Source organism: Notamacropus eugenii, chromosome 3, assembly GCF_028372415.1.
Source record: "Notamacropus eugenii isolate mMacEug1 chromosome 3, mMacEug1.pri_v2, whole genome shotgun sequence".
Lineage (NCBI taxonomy): Eukaryota > Metazoa > Chordata > Mammalia > Diprotodontia > Macropodidae > Notamacropus > Notamacropus eugenii.
Window position 1 is genome coordinate 227,022,461 of NC_092874.1, and position 23,979 is coordinate 227,046,439.

The following is a 23,979-nucleotide window of genomic DNA, read 5'->3' on the forward strand; positions in this document are numbered from 1 at the left end:
GCCTCACTGACCTCGGCTGCCTTAGCCATGTGCTTCTTCTCCCCACCCACCACCCCCAAGTCTGAGGGGTTGGGGCTGGAGTGAAAGGAAAGGTTTTATGAAATTTTTATTATCATTATTGCCAACAAACAAAGATCAAATTTAAATACGGGAGATTTTAGTTAACTTTAGTTAATTTTTAGGAAAGATAGCAAGCAACCCTCTCGCTAAGCACCAAGCCGCCTGCTTCGGGCAATCCCATAGTTTCATGGGGACAAACTCCTTTGACTCTTTTTTTTTCTTTCTTTTCTGTCTCAAGGAAATGGAGCCGCCGGCAGCTCCCTCCCGTCGCTGGTCTCACTTTTATGGTGGCCCCGGAATAAACTTTGGTGGTCAAATTCAAGTGCTAAGGCTGCACAGCTGTCTCCTCACAGGAAGGCGGCAACTCCCCCCACCTCCGAAACACACACTTTTACACTGGGTGTTCACAGCTATTTACTTCTTAGGCCATTGATCCTTAACTCCCCCCATCTTCCCCCCCCCCCCCGACACACACCAGTCCGCCCCCACCCAACCCTTCAGCCTAGGGGCCCTAAGATTGTGACTAGGGGAAGGGGGGAGAGTCATAGCCTTGACCTGTGGTGACAACTCCCTTTGTCTCTTCCAAGTTCTATATTCCTAGAAAAGAGGGATGTTTCTCTTTTCCTTACCCAAGGTCCTGCCCCAAAACGGGGCTCTTCTGGCCTCCCATAGGCAACAACACAGTGGGGTCCTAGTGGACCTTATAAAAGCTACAGTTCCATACTTCTCTAACACTATAATTAAAAGCTCTGACCCAACTCTCCCTATAAACGGGTAGAGCGGAAGGCAGACAACCAATATTTGGGCCAGCTTCTGAGCTGCCTCTGACCTGTTCTTTCTTCTGAGAACTCTCTCATATCACCAATTCTATTATGTAATTCATATGTGTATATGTATATACACACATATATAATCACACACATATGCATAAATGTGGATACATATATTTATAGTGAATATGAAAGTTCTCCATTTAAGCATATATTAGGAACTAAGGAAAGATGGAATAAAGGGAACATAGCCGATTAGCTAAAGGATTGAATGAAGTTCTGGATCTTGAGTTATCCCTGGTTTAGAGAGCTTATTAGGATATTAACAAAAACAATAGATTGCTGGTGTCCGCTGCAGCTTGCCCAGACGCAAGGCTGGGACGGAGACCACCGCTGGCTCCAGATGTTGTCTTTAATGGAATACAAGTTGGGTTTTTTTTTGTTTTGTTTTGTTTTGTTTTTTGCACCCACAAGCAGCAGCAGCAGTCGGGCGCCAAAGAGTATATGAAGACGATTTAGTTTGAGGGTAGAAGACTGGGTTAAGGGGTCGCTAGATGGAGGTTGGAGAAATTCTTCTTGCTATGGTCCCCAATAAGTCCTGGATGGGTAAAGGAAAACAAAACCTTGGGAAATGAAATAAAAATGAAAGCAGAAGTTGCCTAGATAGAAACTCCAGATAGAAATGACCATAACCCGGCCAGCTTTTTCCCTGGAAAGGGAAGCTAGCAAACCTCTCCAGCATTTAGATTTGAATTAATTTTAGGGGTATTTCCATCTCTCTTTTTTAGAGGAAAAATGGAGAACACTATTCGAAAAGTCTTATTTGCCATGCCCTTGAAGTCCCAAGCCATGGTCTCTCCTCCCCACCAAATTCTATCTTTTCTTCAAATAAACTTTTTTTTCCTATTCAGTTTTGTCTAGTGTGATCAGATAGAGGGCAAGTGGGAGAAGGATTGGGGTAGGGGAGGATCTCCCCATCATAGGACCCTGATCAAGTTGTTGGCCCTTCCAGAGGGGACCAAAAATCAAAGAGATGAGAGAGAGACAACTCTGCCTGCCTGGGAGTAAGGGAACAAAAAAAATACCCTGTCCCCAAACCTTTCCCAACAGCAACTCCGAGGAAACGGGATGCGAGTCTGCAGCTGTCACTACCCCTGCCTTGAGAGATGGAAATTTTCCCCAAACGTGAGACCCGCCTACTCTGGGGGGCCTCATCAGTTTAGAAAAGTAGTTCTGATCAACCCTGAGCCGGCCTCGAAGCCTCCAATTTCCCATCATTTCCAGGAAGAGGGAATTGGAGGAGAGGAGAATCCTAAAACTGAAGAAATATTCCCAGAACCCCAGCATTTGCCCACAGCCTCGTCTGGGTATGGGCGGTGGGTCCAGAAAGGGGATAAAGAATTGGCAGTGGATATATGTGGGAGTCAGACCCAGAAGGGCAGAAGGGAGGGAGGGAAATATAAGACAAATGGTTTGGATCGGTCTTTTTCTATGGGGTTTGGGGGTTTGAATCCACCGTGGATGTAGCTTTCTCGGCATTGATTGACAATAAAGGCGGGTATGAAATATTCACCAGGGCCACTCTCTCTCACTAAATATTTAACACAACATTAGAAGAGGTTTTTCCCAGACTTAGCCAGGCACCGGCTGGACTCCTTGGCTCGCCCCTCTGATAGATGACTAATTCCATAGCCCAAAGCGGTCGAGAAAGGAGCAGAGGAATGAGAGAAAGTTAGGATGCTCAGAGCTGAGCTCAAGGACCTTTGGGAAACTTCTCTCACCTTGCTGTCCACTCAAAGAGAAAAGAAAAGGTTTCCTCCCCTCCCCACCTTCGTCCCCAGGTCCAGGAGCAAGAAGTTACCAAACTCTCTCCTAATCTGTCAAACAGGTTACTGTGTATAGTGGGGGCAAGGAAGTAAATCATTAAAATTGTGGAGGAGAAAGAGGAATAAACACACTTCTACCCCAATGTAGAAGTGAATGTCAACCCTCCCCCCGCACACACACACACACACACACACACACACACACACACACACACACACACACACACATACACACACACACCTAGTCCCTGTCTAAATAGAAGGAGAAGGAGAAGGAGCGAGACCCCTTCCCCATATGTGAGAACTTCCCTCCCCTTCCCCCAATCCTGAGGGGAGAAAAAGCGATAGGGATAAGAAAATATAACTAGCCCCCCAAACTCCCTCTCTCCGCCCGCCCCCACCCCCACCCTCTCTCCCCTTTTGCTCACTCCCTGGAATGGAGAGGAGGGGAGTGACGAGAGAAGAGGAATACAAATCTGCAATTGATTTTCATAATGTTTCTGCGGTGTTCTCAAACCAATCGCCTGAACCTTCCCGGTCTTACCTAAGAGAGAACCCCTCCTACGTCTCTGAAGTGCTCCGAACTGATATATGACAATATCTACTTTGGATCACGTGCTCGGGGAGAGAGACTAAGACGGATAACGCGTCATCTCGCCTTCCCAAATTTTTCCCCCCTCGCTAGACTGGGTCCAAAACCTCCATCTAGAGCAGGCAGAAAAGGAGAACGATGTTTAACTCGGTTAACCTGGGTAACTTCTGCTCGCCGTCGCGCAAAGAGAGGGGCGCTGATTTCGGCGAAAGAGGGAGCTGCGCCTCCAATCTCTATCTGCCCAGCTGCACTTACTACGTGCCCGAGTTCTCTACCGTCTCTTCTTTCCTGCCCCAGGCCCCCTCTCGCCAGATCTCCTACCCTTACTCCACCCAAGTGCCCCCAGTCCGGGAGGTCTCCTATGGCCTGGAGACCTCGGGGAAATGGCATCACAGAAACAGCTACTCTTCCTGCTACGCTGCGGACGAGCTCATGCACAGGGAATGTCTCCCTCCTTCCACCGTGACCGAAATCCTCATGAAAAACGAAGGCTCCTACGGCAGCCATCACCACCCCAGCGCCCCCCACCCGGGTCCCGGCTTCTATTCGTCAGTCAACAAGAACAGCGTCTTGCCCCAAGCCTTCGACCGATTCTTCGACAATGCCTACTGTGGGAGCGACGGGCCGGCCGAGCCCCCTTGCGTGGGCAAGGGAGAAGGCAAGGGGGAACCCGATCCCCCCCAGACCGGGGTCCTAGCTCCCCGGCCCGAGTCCGGCGGAGACCCGGAGGACGAGGAGGAGAACACTAACCCCAGCTCATCCGGCTCGTCCCACTCAGCCAGCAAAGAGGCTAGCAAGGGAACCAGTTCCAGTAGGTAGCGAGTCTCTTAGCCAGTAAACTGGGGGAGGTTAAGGGCGGAGGGGGGAAGCAGGCGGGGGGTGTTGACTCGTGTTTTGGGTCGGTCTGATTTTATGTGGAGTTTTATAAGCATTCAAAGGATTTTATTATAACCTACAAAGCCCTCTCTCCCAACGACTCGACTTTTTACGATGGAGAAAGGGTGGGGAGCCAGGGAAAAGCGCTCTTTGGAAATGCTCTGTGAACCCCCACCCTCCCCTTATCTCCCTTAGTCTGTGAAATTTTTAAAAGCGCCACCATCGCGGGCGATATTAACTTTGATCGTGAACTTAGAGGAGCATTTAAGGAAGGAAGGATCGGGGAGCCGGACTGCTGAGGGGGGTGGGAGGGAGGGGAGGAGTGGAGGGGGAGAAAGGGGAGGGAGAGTGAGACAGGGAGAATAGAGAGAAGGGGTGGGGGGGCTAGAGAGGCAATTGAGCAGAACATTTAACAAGAGAGGCAATCGAGGGCTGGTTAGTTTCGTCTCCTTTTAAGTTTTCTTTAAAAATTGAAACGAAATGTCTGGGGGTCCTTAGGGCGAGGGGCAGAACAGTCCATTGGTGGAGAGTGGTGGTGAGGGCACCGTTGCAGGAAGCTATATTTTATCTCACTTCTGTGGGGTCGGGGGGAAGTAATGGTGGGGCTTTCCCCCTCCTGTTAGCAACTCCAAGGCTTTCCTAAACTGCAAAATTTAATAACTAAAAATGCAGACTTCTGGGAAGAGGTGGCCTTATTGAAAAATGTTCATTCTCTCTTCCCACCGACTAGCTTCTGGCCTGGGTTGCTGGAGTGGGTTGAGAGCCTGTACTTAACAGTTTCCCCGCTTTCCACTTCTTTTGGCCAGGAGGATGGTGTGAGGACCCGACCGATCTATAGGAAATAGTACAGAAGAGGTTGAGCGAGTAAAGAAGGCCCTTTGATTGGAAGGATTTAGGGAAAGACTAGGGTGAAGAAATAAATAGGCAAATGTGAAGATAGTCACTGGTTTTCTTTCTCCCTAATTTCTCCTTCCAACTTCTGCTTCTGCTTTCCTGTTTCCACTTTTAAATAATAGTTCACATACAGGACATGCAAACAAATATAGATGAGTCCTAGTAATAGCATAATCAGGCAGAGCAATTCCGGGGGAAATCCGCTTGCAGAGCCACTCGATCCATATAAATTGGAGTCAGTGGGGTCGGGAGACTGCATGTGCCCGGCTTCCAAGAGTACCCCGTCAGGATGGAAGGAAGAGGCAGGAGGTCAGGGATGGGGCGGGTGGAGGGAATCTCCTCCCCAGGTTTCTGGGGTCTTTGACCTCTGATTTCTCTTTCCCCCTCTTCTTGTACTTGTCCCCTCCTCCTTTCAGACGCCCCCCGCACCCGCAAGAAGCGCTGCCCTTATTCGAAATTCCAGATCCGGGAACTGGAGAGAGAATTTTTCTTCAACGTCTATATCAACAAAGAGAAGCGGCTGCAGCTGTCCCGGATGCTGAACCTGACAGACCGACAAGTGAAGATTTGGTTTCAGAACAGAAGAATGAAAGAGAAAAAACTGAGCAGAGACCGGCTGCAGTATTTCTCTGGGAACCCTCTACTGTAAACCTTGGACTGGGAGGGGGAGGTCAGGGGAGGGAGGAAAGTGTGAGGTTATTTTATTTTATTATTTTATTTTATTTTTCTAACTCGCCTTCTCTCTGCGGGTGGAAAGCTGGACTATGTCAACCGGTGGGGGGGCTGTGGGGCTCCCCATTTCTCCCACCCCTCCTTTCAGTCTCTCCCCAGAACTATCTGTCTCCACAATTTTGGTCTGTGACTGTCGCTGTGGATGTCAGGGACTTTGTGTATGGGAAGTGGGGAGTGTGTGACCAATTGCCAGTGGAAATCCTCTCTGGTCAAGATGAAAATTCTTTATTTAAAAAGCAAAAGCAAAGCAAAACCACACTACACAATATTTTATTGGCATAGTTGGATTTGGACGGGGAACAGGAAAGGGGTGGTGGGCGTCTGAGTCTAACCTTATACTAGAAATGATGCCTTTCCCTATCCCCAGTGAGCAAAATCCTGGCAACTTCCCCTGCCTGAGAACTAGAGAGCCCTAAGCCTCCTCCAACCCCTCCCCAATTTCTTTTCACCTTCTTCGGGGGGTGGGGTGGGGGAGCAGCAACTCAACCCTGCCACGGTGTGAAATTGATGTACCTTCAATTTGGTGTTAGGTGTGCAGAGTCCGTGTCCTACCTCCGTCTGCACCTAGGTGCACAGCTGTGAACCTATGGAGCTGTCTTCTCCTGTACAGATGTTGAACCCTCTTTTCTGGTGCGAGATTCCTGACATTTTCTCCCAACCCTTCCTTTCTTCCCTCCCAGGTCTTTTACATCTATATCTATAGTCTATGCAGTTGTTACCTCTCTCTCTTTTTTTTTTAAGGGAAAAAAGAAAGAAAAATGGGGAGATGTAGGAGGGAAGGGGAAAAAGAGGAAGACTGGGGAGGGTAAGTTTAACACTTTCCCCACATTGTCCCTGGGATTTTTGTAAATACATTTCACAAGAATTTTTCCTCCCGTGTGTCCCCCACCCATTCCCCCACCTATGTTGGGGAGAGGAAAAAAAGAATGAAAAGTCTAAGAACCCAACTCTTTGGATGTATGCGTGCGCGTGTGAGTATGTGTGTGTGCAATTTCCATCCATCCCCATCCTGGGAGGGGGATTTCTGTGAATTTTTGTGGAAAATAAAGAGATTCCATTCTGTTCAAAATTATTATTTCACTTATCCCTTTCATTAGACTTTCCCCTTCTCCAAATCCTCAGTGTAGCAACCACTTCATGTATGGCATGACAGACACTGTAGATATGGACATTTCTGAATGAGGAGGCGAAAGCAAAACTGTTGAGGGTGGGATACTAGAGGAGGGAGACAGGGAGACGGGAGACAGAAACGAGAGATGCATGTGACATGTAATCTTTATATGCTTATGGAATACTATATGCCCTCTGTGCTCGTGTGTGGATGAGTGTATGTGTGTAGCTTCCTCTTCAGGCCGAGGAAACGGAGACTCCATTTTCCCTCCTAATCCTCTCCTTTCTCATGTGCACTCGGGGCCTGGTCCAAACTACCAGCAACGTTGTGCTTTTAAGCACATGTTTGTTGTGGAGTTAATTGTAACCATCATCGAATTGAAATTTATAGGAATTTTCTTGGCTCCGACGCCCTCCCTCCAGATGTCTCCGTCTGTCGCACTTAAATTTGCAGGGTTTTCTCCACCCCCTTCACGAGAAGACTGTATTGGAATTTTTATATATGGTGATTATTGGGAGAGGGAGGGAGAGAGAAGGAGGGGAGAATCTTGGGGCCCCGAGATGGAGGGAAGGGGAAACGGGGCACACTAATAATTACCCACAGCACCCCCTCCCGCCTAAGTCACCGTCGGAATATAAAGTGGAAGGCCAATACGCTCTCCTTCCTTCTCCCACTCTCCCTCCCCTTTTTCCCCTCCCTAGCACAAATGGCAAGGACACCTCACGGTTTCTCTAGACATAACAAATGAGAACTAGGACTATCCTCGGACCATCCATTGGGGCTTTCTGTCTGCTTACAACATTGCCCCTATCAGTGCATAAAACCAACAAGATTTGTTTTATGGAGAGGGACATCGAAGTGGGGAGGGAGGGAGGTTAGGGCTTGGAGGGAGGAGATTGCTGGAGTGAGGGGAGGAGAGGAGCCTCAGCACCCAACTGTATTTGCATTTAGGGTTCCTGAAAACAGAAGGAGGGACTCTCTCGATGTGTCTTTTCACCCTTTCAGTCACGGACTTATGGTGGTGGTGGTGGGAGCCCTCTAGTTTGTTATATTAGACTCAGGTTGAGAGGTTGGAGGTGGGGTGTATCGGGAGGATTCCATTTCCTCCTTCAAGCATTCTCTATATTCGGGCATGTTTTTGTTCAATTCACAGAAAACATTTTTCAGTACAAGTCTATTAGAGAAAAGAAAAGGAGCGAAATGACCAGTATTATGCTTCGTTTGAAGTCGGAGAAGCTGCCAGTTCAGGAGCCCAAGACTCTATGTTTAGTTTAGATAAATTAGGACCAATGTATAGGACCCTGTATAGATGGACACATACAGTTTATTCATAACGTTTATTTTAGGAGTGGGTTGGGCAAGAGGTGAATCTGCGGAAGAGCACGATTTTTTCTCCTGGGTTTGTGTGCTTATTTAATTCTCTTTGTATATCTGGTTTTATACACATGGACACATACACACAGTTTGTCTATATGAGGGATGCTGTAATTGTGCAGAATGTATTCGAGAACATTTGAGTGTGTGTGTGTGTGTGTGTGTGTGTGTGTGTGTGTGTAATGCATGTTTCCGTGCTGAAATGTCGTGAAAGCATTTTCGTGAGTGTGAATGGGTGTGTGTGTATGTGTGTGTGTGTGTGTGTGTTCCCGTGCGATGTATGTTTCCCCGCTGTAAGGTCATGAGAGTAGCGAGGTGGCTGGCTGACTTGGGGAGGGTGATATGTTTCCTATAAAATAAGATGGGGACGAATATGTGAAACACATAAAAAGAAAGAAAATAAACGAACTCCATTGATTCGAGGAGACTCGGCTGGCTTTGGGGAAAATAGAATTGAAATCTTAGGGAAATGATCGAAGGAAGTCCCCTAGGAGTCGCGTGTAGGCGAATTGATTGGGCCGCGGCCGGCTTCAGGCTAGGGGGTAGAAGGATACGACAGGGATAGTTTGTTGCAGTGTTGAGGTAGGAAGAAAACAATTATTTCGGAAAAACCTAATCGTTCCCGGGGCGGAATCTTCAAGATACTGACTCTTACTACTCTTGCAATCTTACCCCCTGTCCCCCAAAAAGAGAGGGAGGGGAAAAAAGGTTATTTTTCTGCCCTTTAAGAAAATTCACCTTTGATTCACTAAGTGCCCGGACCAAGTCAGAGCTGCTCCAGCGTGGAGCCCTCTCCCGAGTTTTGTAGCTTTGGTTAATCCCCTCCAACAGCGGCGCTTCCCGGGAACAAAAGATACTAGTCTAGACGCCGCCATAAAGCGCCCCCCGCGCCTCTAAAACCAGCTTCATTTTGGCCTTAACGACCCAGTCTGGCCTGTGGGAGAAAGCTTCCGCACTAAACAGTAAACAAATCGGAGAGGGAATTTTCCTGGATCTCCCCTCCCCAATACCCACTCACCCCAACCCCCTTTCCATGCCTTTTTTCCTGCCTCCTTCCTTTTTCAACTCTTCGGTTCCCCAAACCCTCTCCTTCTCCCCCCACCCTCCCAGTAAATAAACCCGAGGCCTAGTTCAAAGTTTCCTGGAGCTAAAGAGGAATGCTGGTCGTAAAATCCAAGTTTATAGCGCACGTGGGAGTTTACAAGGGTATTAAGTGGTGTGGCCCAGGAGGGAGAGCCCGCTGGGCCCCTTGCCCTGGCCGGGTCCCTCCCCCTACCATTTTAGGGAGACGGGTCAAGGGAGACTTTGGGGGACTTGAAAACATACTGGAATGTAAAGGAAAAAGATAAGGGTGTTGGGGGATCTTTCAAGTTCAGATGCTCATCCAGAGGCACTGAGGGAATTCTTAGAATATACTTAGTCTGAACTCTAGTTCTTCATATCTCCCACTCCTTCCAAAGTGCATTTCTGGAGAAGAAACACAGGACACAAAGGGAGGTGGGAGCATCGGATAAATGCAGCATATTGGAAAGAGGCAAGAAGGGTCCAGCTATTAGACTCTCCTTCTAGCCCAGGCTGGGAGTGCAGACGACCCTCCCCAGGCTGAGGGAAAGACTAAGCGTGATTTTTCAGGTAGGGAATTCAGGGGTTTTTCTCACCAAGGAAAGGAAGAACTTTGAACTTCAAAGGAGTCAAGGGCGCCACCTCTAACCCCTCCCCTCGCAAAGAAGAGTCCGAAAGACTAGGCCTGGTCAGGCTAGGGGGTGGTGGTGGATCCTTCCTTGGGGCAGTTGTTCTCGGTGTCTGGAGAGAATATTCCGGTTCAGTCTCATGCCTTCCTATCCCTTAACCAATCTCCCATCAGTCCACACCAGTCCACGCGACAACACTTCTTTATTATTCTTATAAACCTTTTGAAATGGTAACATTGGGGAAGTTTTCAAAACTTTGTTTGGCATAAAAAGTTTTACAAGATTTTCCCCTCCCCTTTTTCCTTCCCCCCTCCCTTTTTTCTGTCCACGCCCAGAGTTAGATCCTGGATCCATGCCCGATGTTTCCCTAAGGGACAGGGCGTCAGTGCTGGTTGGGGGGCCTAGGTTTTACTCCCTCTCAACTCATAACGAAAGAGCACTCCCTAGAGCAAAGGTGGAGGAGGGCGGAATGAATAGACTCCTACAAGAGTTTCCACCTTGGACCTGAGTTCCCGCAGAGGACTCAGAAGTCCAATAGTTTTATTTTTCTATTCTCAACATACCCTCGCTCAAAGTTTCCCAAAATGAAGACATCTTCTAGGATTACCTCAAGGAGAAACCTATATAAGTGGGACAGATCTACCCCTACACACACACACACACACACACACACACACACACACACACACACACACAACACAAAGCAATTGTGCTCACTGTCTCACTTAGGCGGGTTTATTCTCTCTCTCCCCCCCATCACACACACACACACACACACACACACACACACACACACACACACACACACACACACACACACACACACACCCTGAAGTACAGAAACATAACCTTGACTCCCATCCAGGAAGCGATTTGGGTAGGGTCGACGTTCAGAAATCTTAGCAGCCAAGAGCCCCAGTCTGGGCCAACAATGGCTTTGAAGAGGCTTTGAGGCGAGAAACAGAGAGACTGAGAAGTCAAGAAACCCAGGGTCCTCAGCAGTCGCTTCCGGAGAGTTGTCGACCTCGGGACCCGGCGGAGAACTGAGAACAAAGGCTCTGAGCGTTGGAAAGTGGACTTGAAGCCGCAAAACTAGAAGCTCTCTCACTGCCCATAGGTCTTTGGGCGAATTATCTGATCCAGTTTGCCACTAATTTTCGGGATACCAGGACAAGGGGAAGAATGGAGAAGGGATAGTGAGAAAGCCACCTACTTTTCCCAACCAGCTAAATCTTTCTTCTCCACTTCCCAGTCCTACAGACTTTGGGCAAAGTGCCCCCAAATTAATATCTGTCCTATGGTGCCAATCAAGGTTGAGAAAACGAAGTATGGTGTGTCCTATTAGGGGAGAAAGTCATGTGGAGCTGATAGAGAGTATTAGAATCAGTTATCAACCTTTTTGGAGGTTGTATGGACATAGAGCCGGTGATCCATAAGCCCTCCTAAGGATGAAGAAACTTTCTTGTTTTCTATATTCCTTACTTCAAATGGCCTTTTCTGGGGCCTGGATGATGGCACCCCTATCCTTCACCTTTTATCCAGGAAGAGCTCTCGTCTTCCTTGGCGCCGCCCTCTGGGAGCAACCTGAGAAGGTCAACAGCAAATCTACTAGGATTGGGGTGTTCGGTGGGGAGCCTCAGAGTTTTCATTTAAAAATCCTACAGCTTTTCTCTTAGAGAAAGGCAGACAGACAGGAGAGATGAGAACTGCTGCAGTATTAATTTTGTCAAGGAAAATTTTAAAGGATGACAAAAAGGAAGAACAAGGAAAGAGGGAAATAAGGAAGAAGAAAGCAGAAAGAAATGAGAAAGAGAAAGAATAAAGGAAAAACAGAAAAAAGAAAATGGGAAGGAAAGGGTCAAAAATCAATTTTCTAAAGGTGCCTTGGTCTGGGCTGGAGCAACAGTGGACTAAGAAACTTTGGGATCCATCCCTGAAAGAGGAATTTAATAAGGTTAAAGAAAACACAGACTTTCTGCCTTTTCTGCCTTCAGAATCCCAGCCCGCCTGTCCCACTTAACCTCAACTCATGCCCTCCCAAGGAGCCGGGGATGGTTGGAGAGACAAATTCAGGGATTGGGAGACAGGGGCATTTGGGAAATAAACCATAAAACCAAAGGGCTGGGGTCACTTGTGGCCCTCAAAAAAACCCCCCAGAATTGCTTGCTTTCTGCTGTTTTTCTTCGACGCTTTTGTTGTCTGGGTCATTTTGGGGGGGAGGGAGGAGGGAATCGAGTAAATGTTGAGTGAGGTAAGAAAATAATTGGCAGGATTAGTGCTCAGACTGGGGGTGGTGGTGTTGCTCTTGTATATATAGTGAGAAACGGAAAATGTTTATCTGTATACATCGGAAAGAATATCAGATCGGTGTGTGGTGATCTTTTTGATCGCTACATTCTCCTGAAGGTTTCTGCTCTGTGCATGTTGCATCCATATCTGTGTTTATTAGATACAAACATGTACATTGTAAATATCCAGATACCTATATACGTGTAGGAAATATAATACATACATATATATATGTAAATACACATTCAAATATGTAGTAAAGGCTGCTGCTTATTTTACACGTATCAAAACACGGCAGCTAAAGACACACATGATTGCATTTCTTCATAACCAAAGAGATTTCAAAACCTAAATTTGTGTATATTTTCATGTTTGAGGCCTCCAAAGATATCTACTTATTTTTTCTTTTCAATCTTCCTCGGGTCAGTCAGCTTTCTTTAGATTTCACAAAAAATTTTTATGACGGGCAGCCATACCCAGGACTAAGCAAAGTGAACAAAACCTTTTCTTTCAGGGGGAAGAAAAATGGATTTTTCTTTGGTCACAAGTTTGGGGAAATCTAAAAATCTCAAAATTCCTGTAATTGAAAAGCCTGGATGCCTTCTGTGCCCTTCGATCTTCCTTTCGCTGGAAGCGATTACAACACATACGTAGAAATAAGCAAACGTGCAAAAAAAGACCAGGTTTGGGGACGGAATCATTAGATTTTTTAACCATCTCTGGAATTTAAAAAAGAATCCCTGTCTCTGAGAAAAGTCCCCTTATTTTTTAGGAGAGTAAGTAAGGGTGTCCTTTCAGTCTCTTTTCGAGGTCTCCTGTCATTTTTTCCTGCCTTCTCATCTTCTGCTTTAAAATTAAGGCCTCTTAGCCTGTTCTGGCCCAGTCTCTGATGCCTGGTTCTTTCTATCCACAGTCAGAGTTAAGCTTAGACAGAGAACCATAATCCTCACTATGGAGCAGAATCATCTCTAGTACAGCGGATTCCGGTTTTAGTAAATGTAGCATTGATAAGGATCCTCCTAGCTGGAGAGTGGGGTCCCCAGCAGGCAACTCTGAGAGAGTTTTAACTGAATGGCCTTGGGCCACCCCAAGGAAGATGTCTCTTCTTGGCCCTAGAATTAGGGAGGAAAGAGAAGCAGCGGAATAAACTAGGAAATTGGAAACGATGTGTGCAAAGAAGGGACTGGGCCTATGCCTAGACATATGGATCTCCTAGATGGCTGAAACATCCCCCAAATCCTTACCCGCATCAAATGAAGGGGGATCTCTGATTTTACTATACTGGTAGGGAAAGGAAATGAGATGGCAACTAAAAGAAAAAAATTGAACAAATTTCTGAAAAGAAAGGAAGTGGAGGGCATTGATGGGATCTGTACCAAAGTAAAATTCCTCCTCCCCCCCATTTTTATTCAAACTAAACTTTTGAAATTCTGGAAAGGAATTTGCCCTCTTTCCTCTTCTACTGATTGAGCTGGCGGGCAGGAGCCAGGAGAAGGGAGCAAAAGTATTTGGAGTGTGTGATTGGGAGCTCCCATTCCCTGAAGTCTGGGGCCTAGGGCCTAGGTCGAGAGCCCTCAGGCAGGGGAAACGCTGCCGCCGCTTTCTGGGTGTCTTTGAACGCCAGGATCGGGACAATAGGATGGATTCTGTCTTTGCTCATGGCCTAGAGAAAGGGAGAGTCAGGGAAAAGAGGGCGGAGGCCCAGGGAAGATCTTGAATTTTCTCCAAATTTCGAACCCTAAAAAGAGAATGCCTCTAGCCGCACTCCCTCACCCCCCCCCCCCCCCAGTTAAAGTTGTCTCTTTTCCTATTCCCAGGGCACTCTGGGGTCCGTGGTCTTCATTCACTTTCCCTTCCCAAACTCTCTAACCCCCCCTCAATAAGTTATTAAAGTCCTCCTTGTTCACTGTCTCCTGCTTTAATAGAGCCGCGTTCGCTTTTATCCTGCGTAATTAGAGGCGAACATTTGTCCCACCGGGGGTCCCACTTAAGCTGATGAATTTGATTTCTTTTTTCATTAATGGACCGTGTTTATCATACTTCTAATTATTTCAACTTTAAACACTATTTGTTCTGGTGAGGAGGTGGGAGGCAAAGGCAGTCTCCACCTCCTTGGATGGGGTATTATTATTATTAATAACCCTGAAGATTCTTATTAGTATACATCCCCCCTTCACAAGCTCTGAAATGAGGGTAAGGGTGGGGGTAGATATTTTATGGGGGGGCAGGGTGGAGGGGAGAGAATTGCAGGGCGGGAACTTTACTCCCTCTGCTTTCTCTGTTTAAATCCTAGGTTGGGTCTGGATGGAGGTTTTGTTTGGCTTTGAGGGGGAATCTGGATTTTCTCTCCAGTCCTTCGCCCCCCCCCCCCAGCCCCTTTTCCAAGGTCCAAGGGGCCGCAGACTCAGCACAGCCACATAGTCCAAGGGCTCCACGGATGCAGTAGCGGAGAGGGCTCAGTTTCCCCCCAGTTCCGAGGCCCAGGGAGCCGATGAGAACCGTCAAGCCACAGACAAGCCCGCAAAAATAGTGGGGCTGGGGAATTGGGATGGAGGGGGTGAGGCACAAATTCCTAGGCGAGTTTGGGGGCCGTGGATGATAAAGACAGGGGAGAGGGCCCGGAAGGAAGGAAAATAAAAGCTCAGCCAAAGAGGGGGAGGGAGAGCCCCCCAAAGCCATATAATTCTCAATTGCTTTGGTCTTTAATTTCATCGCCCTATAAATGAGGAAATATCAGTTCCCATACTAAATTTTTATCCTCGGCTGATAAATATGACGGGGGAATTTTCGTTGGGTCCTCGTAAAAGCGAACGGTTTCGATCAAACTGGTGGGAAAGGACTATGCAGATAATACAAACAGACTGGCCGTAAAGCGTCGGGTCGCTTTGGAAGGGGGGAGGGGATGAAGAAGGCTTGGGGTGGGGGGACAAATGGTTCTTTGCTTGAAGCCGATTGAGCCTCTTCTGCTGCCTGAAGCCTTTAACCTTGTCCAAGAAAACGGCGCGACATGGCTCGGCTGGCCACAGAGCTATTTCCCCTGCCAAGCAAGTACAGAGACGCCTGCAGACTCTCGGCCCAAACCATTTTCAAACCAATTCCACCTCTGGAAATTGGGGGCAGGGGACCTGGGTCACCCTACTTCTTGTTCTCTGGGTGGGAGTCTTCTACCTCAGAGAGCTCCAAATCTTGTTTCTTTCTGACCTGGAGGACGGAAAATCCAATTTATTCTCGAAATCCCCTCCACCTCTCATGTTTTCTTAGTTGGCCCCAGGATTTGGAACTACTGTTGCTGGTCAAGGCCGGGCTGCCTTCCCTTGGAGGCACCCCGGCTTGCTTCTTCAAACCCCAGCAAATGGTGGTCAGCTCTATTTCTTTCTTTTGCCCCAACCTAGCGGGTTCGGGACAGCAGTGAACCGTTGGAGAAGCGGGAACCCAGGAAAAGGATCAGACAGCCAGGGAAAAAATGTGGGGCTACCGGAATGACCAGTTATTCTTTGGTCCCGTTTCTAAGAGGAGGAAGGGGAAAGAAACAGGGCGAGAATGTAGTTCGCTTTGGGAGAAAGGCGAGCGGGATATGGGAAAATAATTACTTCCAACTTCTATCGCTTCTGTTTCTCTCTATTATACAAGACCCACTCTCCCCTACACCTACTGCCTTAAAAGTCTCCCTCGTCCCTCGTTTCAATTCGTACATTAGGCTATCCTGGGCTAGATTCTGTTTCTTCGACTTGTCTCCTGGGTTTCTGCCTTCGGCCGCTGGTTCCTCACAAACGAAACTATTTTCCTGATTTTTTCCCATTCTTTCTCTTTCCAGGTACATGTCTCCCCATTTGGGGAAGGAGTAAGGAGAGCAAGTTCATGAATCACATAGAGAGGGTTTCCTTGCTCTTTTTCAAGTGGAGACGAAACCGGATATAAGGCGAGCCTCCTAGACAATGGCATTTACAAACCCGTCGGGCTAGGATAGAGAAGTGGAAAAGAAGGCAATAATAATGGGGGAAGGGGGTTAAAACAGGAATGGTGGGGAGAGGGAGAGAATATTTTCTTGTTCTGGGAGTGCATGATATCCTATCAGAAACTCCTTCGGCAGGATCCACCAAGTTACCGTGACTCTCCCCCCCCCCCCAAAAAAGTGGATTTCTTTTCTGCCAACAAACTCCAGCAAAAACCTGACCCTTAACTGTTCTCCTTGAGAAACATTGCTCTAGCCCGTCTCAGTCTCAAATTACCACCCGAAGAGATCTAGGAAAGAAGAGGAAGGAAGGAGAAAAGTTTAGTTCAATTTGAAGTCCCTCTTGGATTTCCCCCTTCCTTAGGGTCCCCCATGACTTAAAGCTCCTAAAAGCTCACCAACCCCCATACACACATATATTGAGAGAAAGAATGGGGTTGAGGAAGGAGAGAAAAGGAAGAAGTGGAAAGAAATAAGTACCTGAAGCATATCTTGACCTTTTAATTTGAATTTGACTTTGTTTTTATTTCCAGTTGTCTTCCTGCCTCACTCACTCCCCCCCTTCCCAGCAAATACACTTTAGCTATTAGTAAATAAACCCCACTCTCCCCTCAACCCCATAACCCCTTCAACTCTATCTCCTTCACCTTCTCCCCTCCCTCATCGCCGCCCCCGCCCGTTGGTCCACCAGTTCTCAGGTCTCTTCCTTTGTTCAACGTGAAGGTCTCTGACGGCCTTACCCAGCGTCGACTGCTAGGTGGCGCTGTTACTCCACGATGCGCTCTCTCTCTGCCTACAACTTGACCCCTCTGACGTCACGGCCGTCTGAATCGTCAAGGCCATTTTCAAATCCCATTGGTCTAGCGGTCACATGGTGAGGACCGGGTGCTTGGATAATTATGGAGCTGATATTTTCTCCGAGGCCCTCCCCCCCTCCCTCCCTCGTCGCTCCCTTCACTCCCCCTCCACCCCCCACCCCCGGATGGGGAAAAAAAAAGATGTCAGCTCCTCGGCTGTAGTATTGCTCCTTAAAAACCCCTCTCTCTGAAAATGACATGCCCTCGCCATGTAACTCCTAACTCGTATTTGGAGCCCCTGGCTGCGTCTTGCAGAGCGGAGACCTATACGTCCAACCCAGGGATGTACATGCAATCCGGGAGTGACTTCAACTGTGGGGTGATGAGGAACTGTGGGATCGTGCCCTCTCTCTCCAAGAGAGACGAGGGCGGCAGCCCCAGTCTCTCTCTCAACACCTACCCGTCTTACCTTTCGCAGCTGGACTCGTGGTGCGATCCCAAAACCGCGTACCGTATAGAACAACCTGTTGGCAGACAGCTGTCGTCCTGCTCCTACCCAACTAGTGTCAAGGAGGAGAATGTGTGTTGCATGTATAGCGCCGAGAAAAGGGCAAAAAGTGGTCCTGAGACAGCCCTCTACCCTAACCCCTTGTCCGAGTCCTGCCTCGGGGAGCATGAAGTCCCCGTCCCCAGCTACTATAGAGCCAGCCAGAGCTACCCCACCCTGGAGAAACCGCCCCACTGTTCCGGGGCGACCGAGTTCGAGGCGAGTTTCGAACCCCGGGCTAGCCTCCATCCCCGGAGTGAACATCTGGAATCGCCTCCGCTTGGGGGGAAAGTGAGTTTCCCGGAGACTCCCAAGTCGGACAGCCAGACCCCAAGCCCCAACGAAATCAAAACGGAGAAGAGCCTGGTAGGACCCAAAACCAGCCCTTCGGAAAGCGAGAAGGAGCTGAGTAAGACTACAGACACCAGTACCGATAATTCGGATAACGAAGCGAAAGGTAAGCTCGGGCTAGAGGGAAAGGGGTCCCGGCTGGGACCGGTGGGAACTTGGTCTTCTTAACCTTGGCGGGGAGGGGGGGCGGGGGAGAGAAATGAGTAGTGGATCAGAAACTCTGGGGCAGGAAGAGGATTCCTGCCCCCTCTCCGAAATTAATAATAACAACACCAATATTAATAACACTGGAATGGATGATGTGGCTTCTTATTATTAATATCGGAGAGAACATTGCGGAACCGGAACGAACTAGGCTTGGAAGGCGCAGGGTTGGGCGTCTGCCCGCAGAATGGTTGGGGGTGGGGTGCTCCTTTCTATTGGGGGCTTTCTGTTAGCTTCCCAGTGTCTGCGTTTCCGCCTCTTAGGAGCTGCCGATTTGGAGGCTTATTATTTTTACTTTTTTTTTTTTTTTGCCTGAAGTCAGAGGCTTGAAAATAGCTTAAAATGGCGATCTGCAGGCAGAGAGCGGCCCAGCCGAGCGCTTAGGGAAAGAAACGAAAATTCAATTGATTGCGTCCTCCCGGTTGAAAGTTGTTTCCGTGGTTGTTTTCGTTAGAATATTTTGTGTATATTTCTGACTGGTTTTTGTTCTGGCTTTCTGGGCTGCGAGGTTGCAGAGAGAGAGAGGCTATTAGGAGCTGAAGGTGCTCTCAGACCTTCTTTCCTCGATGCTCTGGTCCAGAGACTGCTGGGATTTGGGACTGAGAATTGAGCTTGGTCATCTTTCGGTTTGGAGTTTGAGATTTTCTCTCTCTTTCTTATTCTTTTTTTTTTTTTATTATTATTTGAATTTTGGCTTCTAGGGTAAATTGCAAGTGAGGGCTTGAGAGCTATGTGGGCGTGTGGCTTGTCGAGAGCGGTTTCTTCTCAGTCCGGGATGAATGTGGCTTTGACTGGGTATGAATGTGATTTTGGTTGGAGGGACAGAAGCTTCCTTCCGCTGAAGCGCAGGGTTCAAGATTCAGTTGTGTTGAAGGAATCTGGATCTCTATGATCAGGATGATTCTCTGGCTCCCTAGAAAGGATTCGGAGGAAATGGAGCTGGAATGAAGGGGGAGGGGGGCTAGATGAGTGGGGGAAATGAATTTCTCAGTAAAGTTGGAGAGAAATGCATCAGAATAGTACAACAGGGAGGGATAAACCCGCTCCCCACGCCGCTGGTGAGCTCGAGGCTGTATATAAGGGGTACTCATTTGGGTATAAAGGATGATGAAATATTGAGTGCCCAGGAGCCATCGTGGTTATGTTTCTTTGTATATGAATGAAACATATACATGTATATCTTGAAACTCGTGTGTGTTACACACACACACACACACACACACACACACACTCACATATAAGGTTTTTGGTGGGTTGTGGTAAGAGACTTTCAACCTTCCCGTCCTGCTATGCAAAGGCATCCTAAAATCACCTTGGTGAATTGGCCTTTACAAAATCCAGCCCTCTAGGGCTCCATCCCTTAACCCCAAAGGGAGAGAGACTGAGAAGGATACGTGCGTGTTTGCGTTATTCACGCTCATATATAGGTTTGGGGAGTCTGTAATATTTGCGTGCATATTACGATACACACATGCACCCGGACATGCAGGAAGATGTACTTTGTTGGGAGCTGCAAAGCAACCTTACACAACACAAAGTCAAGGTTAACCAAAAAACAAAACAAAACAAAAACAAAAACCAATACCCCTTTCCTCTCCTCCTTCTTCAACTACCCCAAATGCGCCCCTCTCCTTTTTAGCCCATTATTGTGTGGGTATATCTCACTCAACCAGTATTTTTTTCATATGTATACATTTCCTCTACTCCAGCTTCCTCCACCTGGGCTGTGGTAGAGGGTAGAGAAGGCAATTTTCTTGTTTCAGTCATTACCCCCCCCCCAAAAGCCCAACCCCTACAATACCGAAATTAAAATGTCCAGGATATTGGTTGGGTCCGGTGGCCTTCTTTTTCATAAAACAGGTCGAGGTGGCAAAGAACAAGCGGTAGACAATTTGGGGTATTCGGCTCTCTCCCCTGAATACTCAAGTTTGCATTTTTCTTATGCCTAGTCATTCTCCTCAATTTCTTCAAACAATGGCAGAGCTGATATGAGCTTTACTTGGTGCAAGGAGGGGCCCAGGACATGTAACTTAGCGAAGTCAATAGCTTAGCAATATGTATGTTTTCCAGAAAACTATTTCTTAATTTGCCAATAGCCAAACTAAATAGCTAAGTTTTTTCCACAACCAAATCTCCAAAGCCTTCTCTCCTTTTTTATTAAGCAATGTATAAAGGAAAGGGATCTGTGCGCTTGTGCGTACATACTCATATATACATATGAAAGCATATATTCATATACCTGTATATTTTATATGTGCACACATACATACAGGAGAGGGTTTGGGGGTTTGGTTGGTGAGGAAACTCAGGAAATTCAGATGTAATGTATTTGTGATCTATTTTGTGAGATGCATATGGCTAAGGTATGGGGTTCTCTAGGCTGTAGGTCTTCTTCACTGAATCAGATAAAGCTCATATAAGATACAGAGTCCTGCCATAGAGCCCCACATGTATATGTGTATGCATTATAATCTAATCTAAATACACAATATCACTGTGTATTTTGAAATTTATTACACATACATATACATTTAATCTAATCAAAGTACACAATATATACATGTATATATCACTTAGCGTATGTGTTATCTACACAGCATTTTGTTTATATATGTAAAATATTTATGTACATAAATATTTGTATTGCAGAAATATATACACATATGCATATTATACATATACACATATGTGTATATACACACACTTTTATATGTGTATTGTGTGTATGTGTGTGTATGCACACGTATACATATACAGTTTCTGGGACCATAAGATTGAGTTGATATCTTGGTCAAATCTTCCTCTTACTCCTCCTTAGCTCCTCTCAGTCAAGGAGGTTTCCTAAGTAGGTGTCTCTTGGATGCCTCTGTGTTAATATGTGGGACTTAACAGTCTCCACGCCTCCCCCTCCCCTTTTCCTCCAACATACCTTTGTGGAGGGAACTGGAGAGGAGTTAAGAAAGTATTGTTGGAGAAAGTCAGGGTCCTGTATGACGCTGCTTCTGGGGGTTGGAAGGTAAAGGAGGGGAAGGGACAATTAGTGGAGGAAAGTGTGGAAGTAACCAACCCGAAAGGACTCGGGCAAGTTCCCTTGTTAGAGTCTGAAAAGGCCACTGGAGGCCAACGATTCCTTGCAGTTGTCTCTTGGATTGGAGCAAACGGACTCCCTCAGCTCAAACACGACTTTTCTTGGTGATTTTTCCCAGGTGAAATAGGGCCAAAGGAGGGTTAGACGGGTAGGGGTGACCCGTAGGTACCAGTCTTAGAAGAGAATACTTAAGAGGAATTTAGATCTCTTGGGTTCTTCTAGTTCTTCCTGGATTTAATGCCCTAAAAAATAAGAACGAATGAACCCAATGGAAACTCGAAAATGTCCCCTTCCCTCTTGCCCCTTCCTGAAAAAGGACTAAGCCCTAAGGATACTGTTCAGTCCTAAAGTCAGAGCCACGGACACCTTATCTCTGGGAGGGGGTGGGGGTGGGGACAGCTCCTCTCCCCTCTTAGTTCCTATTCCCCACCGCAGTCCTTGTAAGTCTATAGAGAGCTGCGATGTTTTGAGTCCTAGTGGGATACTTATATCAATAATGTTATTTTTAACAGAGGATATAAAGGCAGAAAACACGACAGGAAATTGGCTGACAGCAAAGAGCGGAAGGAAGAAGAGGTGCCCCTATACTAAACACCAGACGTTGGAACTGGAGAAAGAGTTTCTGTTCAATATGTATTTGACCCGAGAGCGCCGCCTGGAGATTAGCAAGACGATTAACCTTACAGACAGACAAGTCAAAATCTGGTTTCAAAATCGCAGAATGAAACTCAAGAAAATGAACCGAGAGAATCGAATTCGCGAACTGACCTCCAATTTTAATTTCACCTGAGCGCGCAGGCTCCCCGCCCCCTCCCGCCCCCCTCTCTGTCCCCGCCCCCTCCTCCCCCTTTGTGCGGGCTGAGTCTTTTCCCCCAGTATAAATGCACTGTGTATGCAAAAAGAAAAAAAAAATGATCTCAGACTCTCCTTCGGAGAGACTTCATGTTGGTGCAGCGAAGAATGTTCAATATAAGCAAGAGAAGATCTAGATATCTATACCTATGACTATATATGTGTGTGCATACACTCACTCAGCATCCTTGTAATCCATGTAGAGTTAAGGTTAAATCCATCCAAATTGTTCAAAGAAAGAGAGAGAAAAGCCCACACACAAAAAAATGTAAGGTATCCCCAGCAGCACGATAAGAATCGTTCCTTCCTCTGCATTGTATGTTTAGGGTAATAGACGTTTTGGAAAGTTTGGCTAGTGTTGTGTGTTTGCTGTAGCCACCCAGCGCTTCCGACGCCCCCCTCCCCCATTCCTACCCCACCCCATGAGTGTAGCGCTAAGTCAAGCTGAGAAATCTGCTCCGTGTCTTGTACTTGTACAGCTTTTGTCCCCCACCTCCCCCCAGCCCCCAGCCCGACACCCCCACCTCCATCCCTACCCTGAGAAATGACATCTCAGAGAGTCTCTCCAGAGGAACAATTCTGAAGAAAAGGAAAGGGCATAGACAGAATGACTGTCCCCCCTCCCCCCAAGACTGAACAAGTCCAGCTCTGGTCGTCGTGTTATTTAAAGATATTCTGTATGTTGTATCTTTTGCATGTAGCTTCCTTAATGGAGAAAAAAAATCCTAATAAATTTCCAGAATCTTACTCCTCAAATGGGTATATTTTTTAAAAGTGATTTTCAGCTCCATTTTCCTCCTCCCAGGGAGCTTGTGTGTGTGTGTGTGAGTGTGTATGTGTGTTTTGTGTGTTAGACTCATCTTTTAAAGGCTTTCTAGAACGTCTCTTGGCGGGTTTAATATAAGTGAGAGGCCATAACGCTGATTTAAATATTATCCAGGTGACCACAATAAGTCAAGGTCATAAAACAGTAATGTCAGGACGGTCTTGGTACGCGCGAGAGGTGGATTTTATGATCTGCAAATATAATGTGGTGCCGCAGTAAAAGATGCATTTAAAGGTGACTGGAGGAGGGAAAGAGAGGCAGAGACGAAGCTGCAATCTTGAGAGGCAGACGGATCTGCTTGCCTGGGGTGTTAGGGCTGGGAGCCGTTCCCCAATGCTCCTAGAGGGGGGGACCTGGAGAGGCACCCCCCCCCCCCCCGCACCCACCCACCTAAGGAGAGGAATAAACTTAAGCGCCTGAGGGGGGAGAGGAACTCAACCCCCCCCCCCTTCTTCCTCCACCTCGACACCACTAGCAGAAGGCACCAAGGTAAGAGAAGAGATTTCTTTCTCTCCTTTTCGAAGCTGAGTGGGGGACTCATCGAGCTCCCCAGGTGAAGGAGCAAGGTGGGAAGGGAAGAGTCTAAGGTGTCTCGACTGAGCCGTGTAAGGGCGCCATCGGGGGACTTTTCTATCCGCTTCTACCAGCGAAGGGGAAAGACGGTGAGCAGCTCAGATTTCCACCTTTTCTCCTTTCGTCGTAACAGCGGTGGATGGGGGTTAGGAGGCAAGGACTGCACTGCTTGGGGAGCAGATTGTTCGGGTTTCTCGAGGGCACGAGGGGTTTCCACTGTCTTGATATTCTCTGACTAGGTGTTGCTGGGTCTGAGCGCCTGTTGGGGATGGACTGAAGGAGTAGGGAGTGTGGCAGTGGGGTTTTAGATTTAGTGTTTGGGTGTCTTTTGGTCGACTTGGTGTTTCCTGACGTTTTCCCTTCCCCTCTATCCTCACTCCCGTGGCCGCTGTGGTTTCGAAACCGAGTGGCTAGCGGATTGGAGCGGCCCTGAACGCTTTGGTCTCCAGTCCACGCTCCTGCAGTTGAAAAGCAAAGGAGGGCAAATCAGAGTGTGTGCCCTGAAGGAAAAGATAGAGGGAGAAAGAAGCCAAGGGAAGAAAAAGAAGGGTGGGTGGGGGAAGGGATTCAGTTA

General features: G+C 47.5%; 2 protein-coding genes across 3 annotated transcripts; both read left to right on the forward strand.

Moving 5' to 3' along the window:
* Nucleotides 1–3,120: 3,120 nt before the first annotated feature.
* HOXC11 (homeobox C11) lies at nt 3,121–6,819 on the forward strand. Of its 2 annotated transcripts, none has more exons than XM_072654888.1 (2): nt 3,121–4,063; nt 5,435–6,819. In XM_072654888.1, exons 1-2 carry the CDS (start codon nt 3,387–3,389, stop codon nt 6,030–6,032), a joined length of 1,275 nt encoding a protein of 424 aa, XP_072510989.1. In that variant the 5' UTR covers nt 3,121–3,386; the 3' UTR covers nt 6,033–6,819. The 2 variants fall into 2 exon arrangements, with proteins under 2 accessions (XP_072510989.1, XP_072510990.1); XM_072654889.1 differs by having other exon boundaries at nt 3,123–4,059; nt 5,435–5,789.
* A 10,270-nt stretch (nt 6,820–17,089) lies between these two features.
* On the forward strand, nt 17,090–22,762 carry HOXC10 (homeobox C10). Its single transcript, XM_072654890.1, has 2 exons — nt 17,090–17,968; nt 21,667–22,762. The coding sequence occupies exons 1-2, from the start codon at nt 17,218–17,220 to the stop codon at nt 21,942–21,944; spliced, it is 1,029 nt and encodes a 342-aa protein (XP_072510991.1). The 5' UTR covers nt 17,090–17,217; the 3' UTR covers nt 21,945–22,762.
* Nucleotides 22,763–23,979: the final 1,217 nt, after the last annotated feature.

Bases quoted from the DNA above. Each gene is read 5' to 3' on its own strand.
- HOXC11 (XM_072654888.1), top strand. From the start codon at position 3,387: ATGTTTAACTCGGTTAACCTGGGTAACTTCTGCTCGCCGTCGCGCAAA. The intron at 4,064-5,434 runs GTAGCGAGTCTC...TCCTCCTTTCAG, and splicing joins AAGGGAACCAGTTCCAGTAG to ACGCCCCCCGCACCCGCAAG.
- HOXC10 (XM_072654890.1), top strand. From the start codon at position 17,218: ATGACATGCCCTCGCCATGTAACTCCTAACTCGTATTTGGAGCCCCTG. The intron at 17,969-21,666 runs GTAAGCTCGGGC...TATTTTTAACAG, and splicing joins TTCGGATAACGAAGCGAAAG to AGGATATAAAGGCAGAAAAC.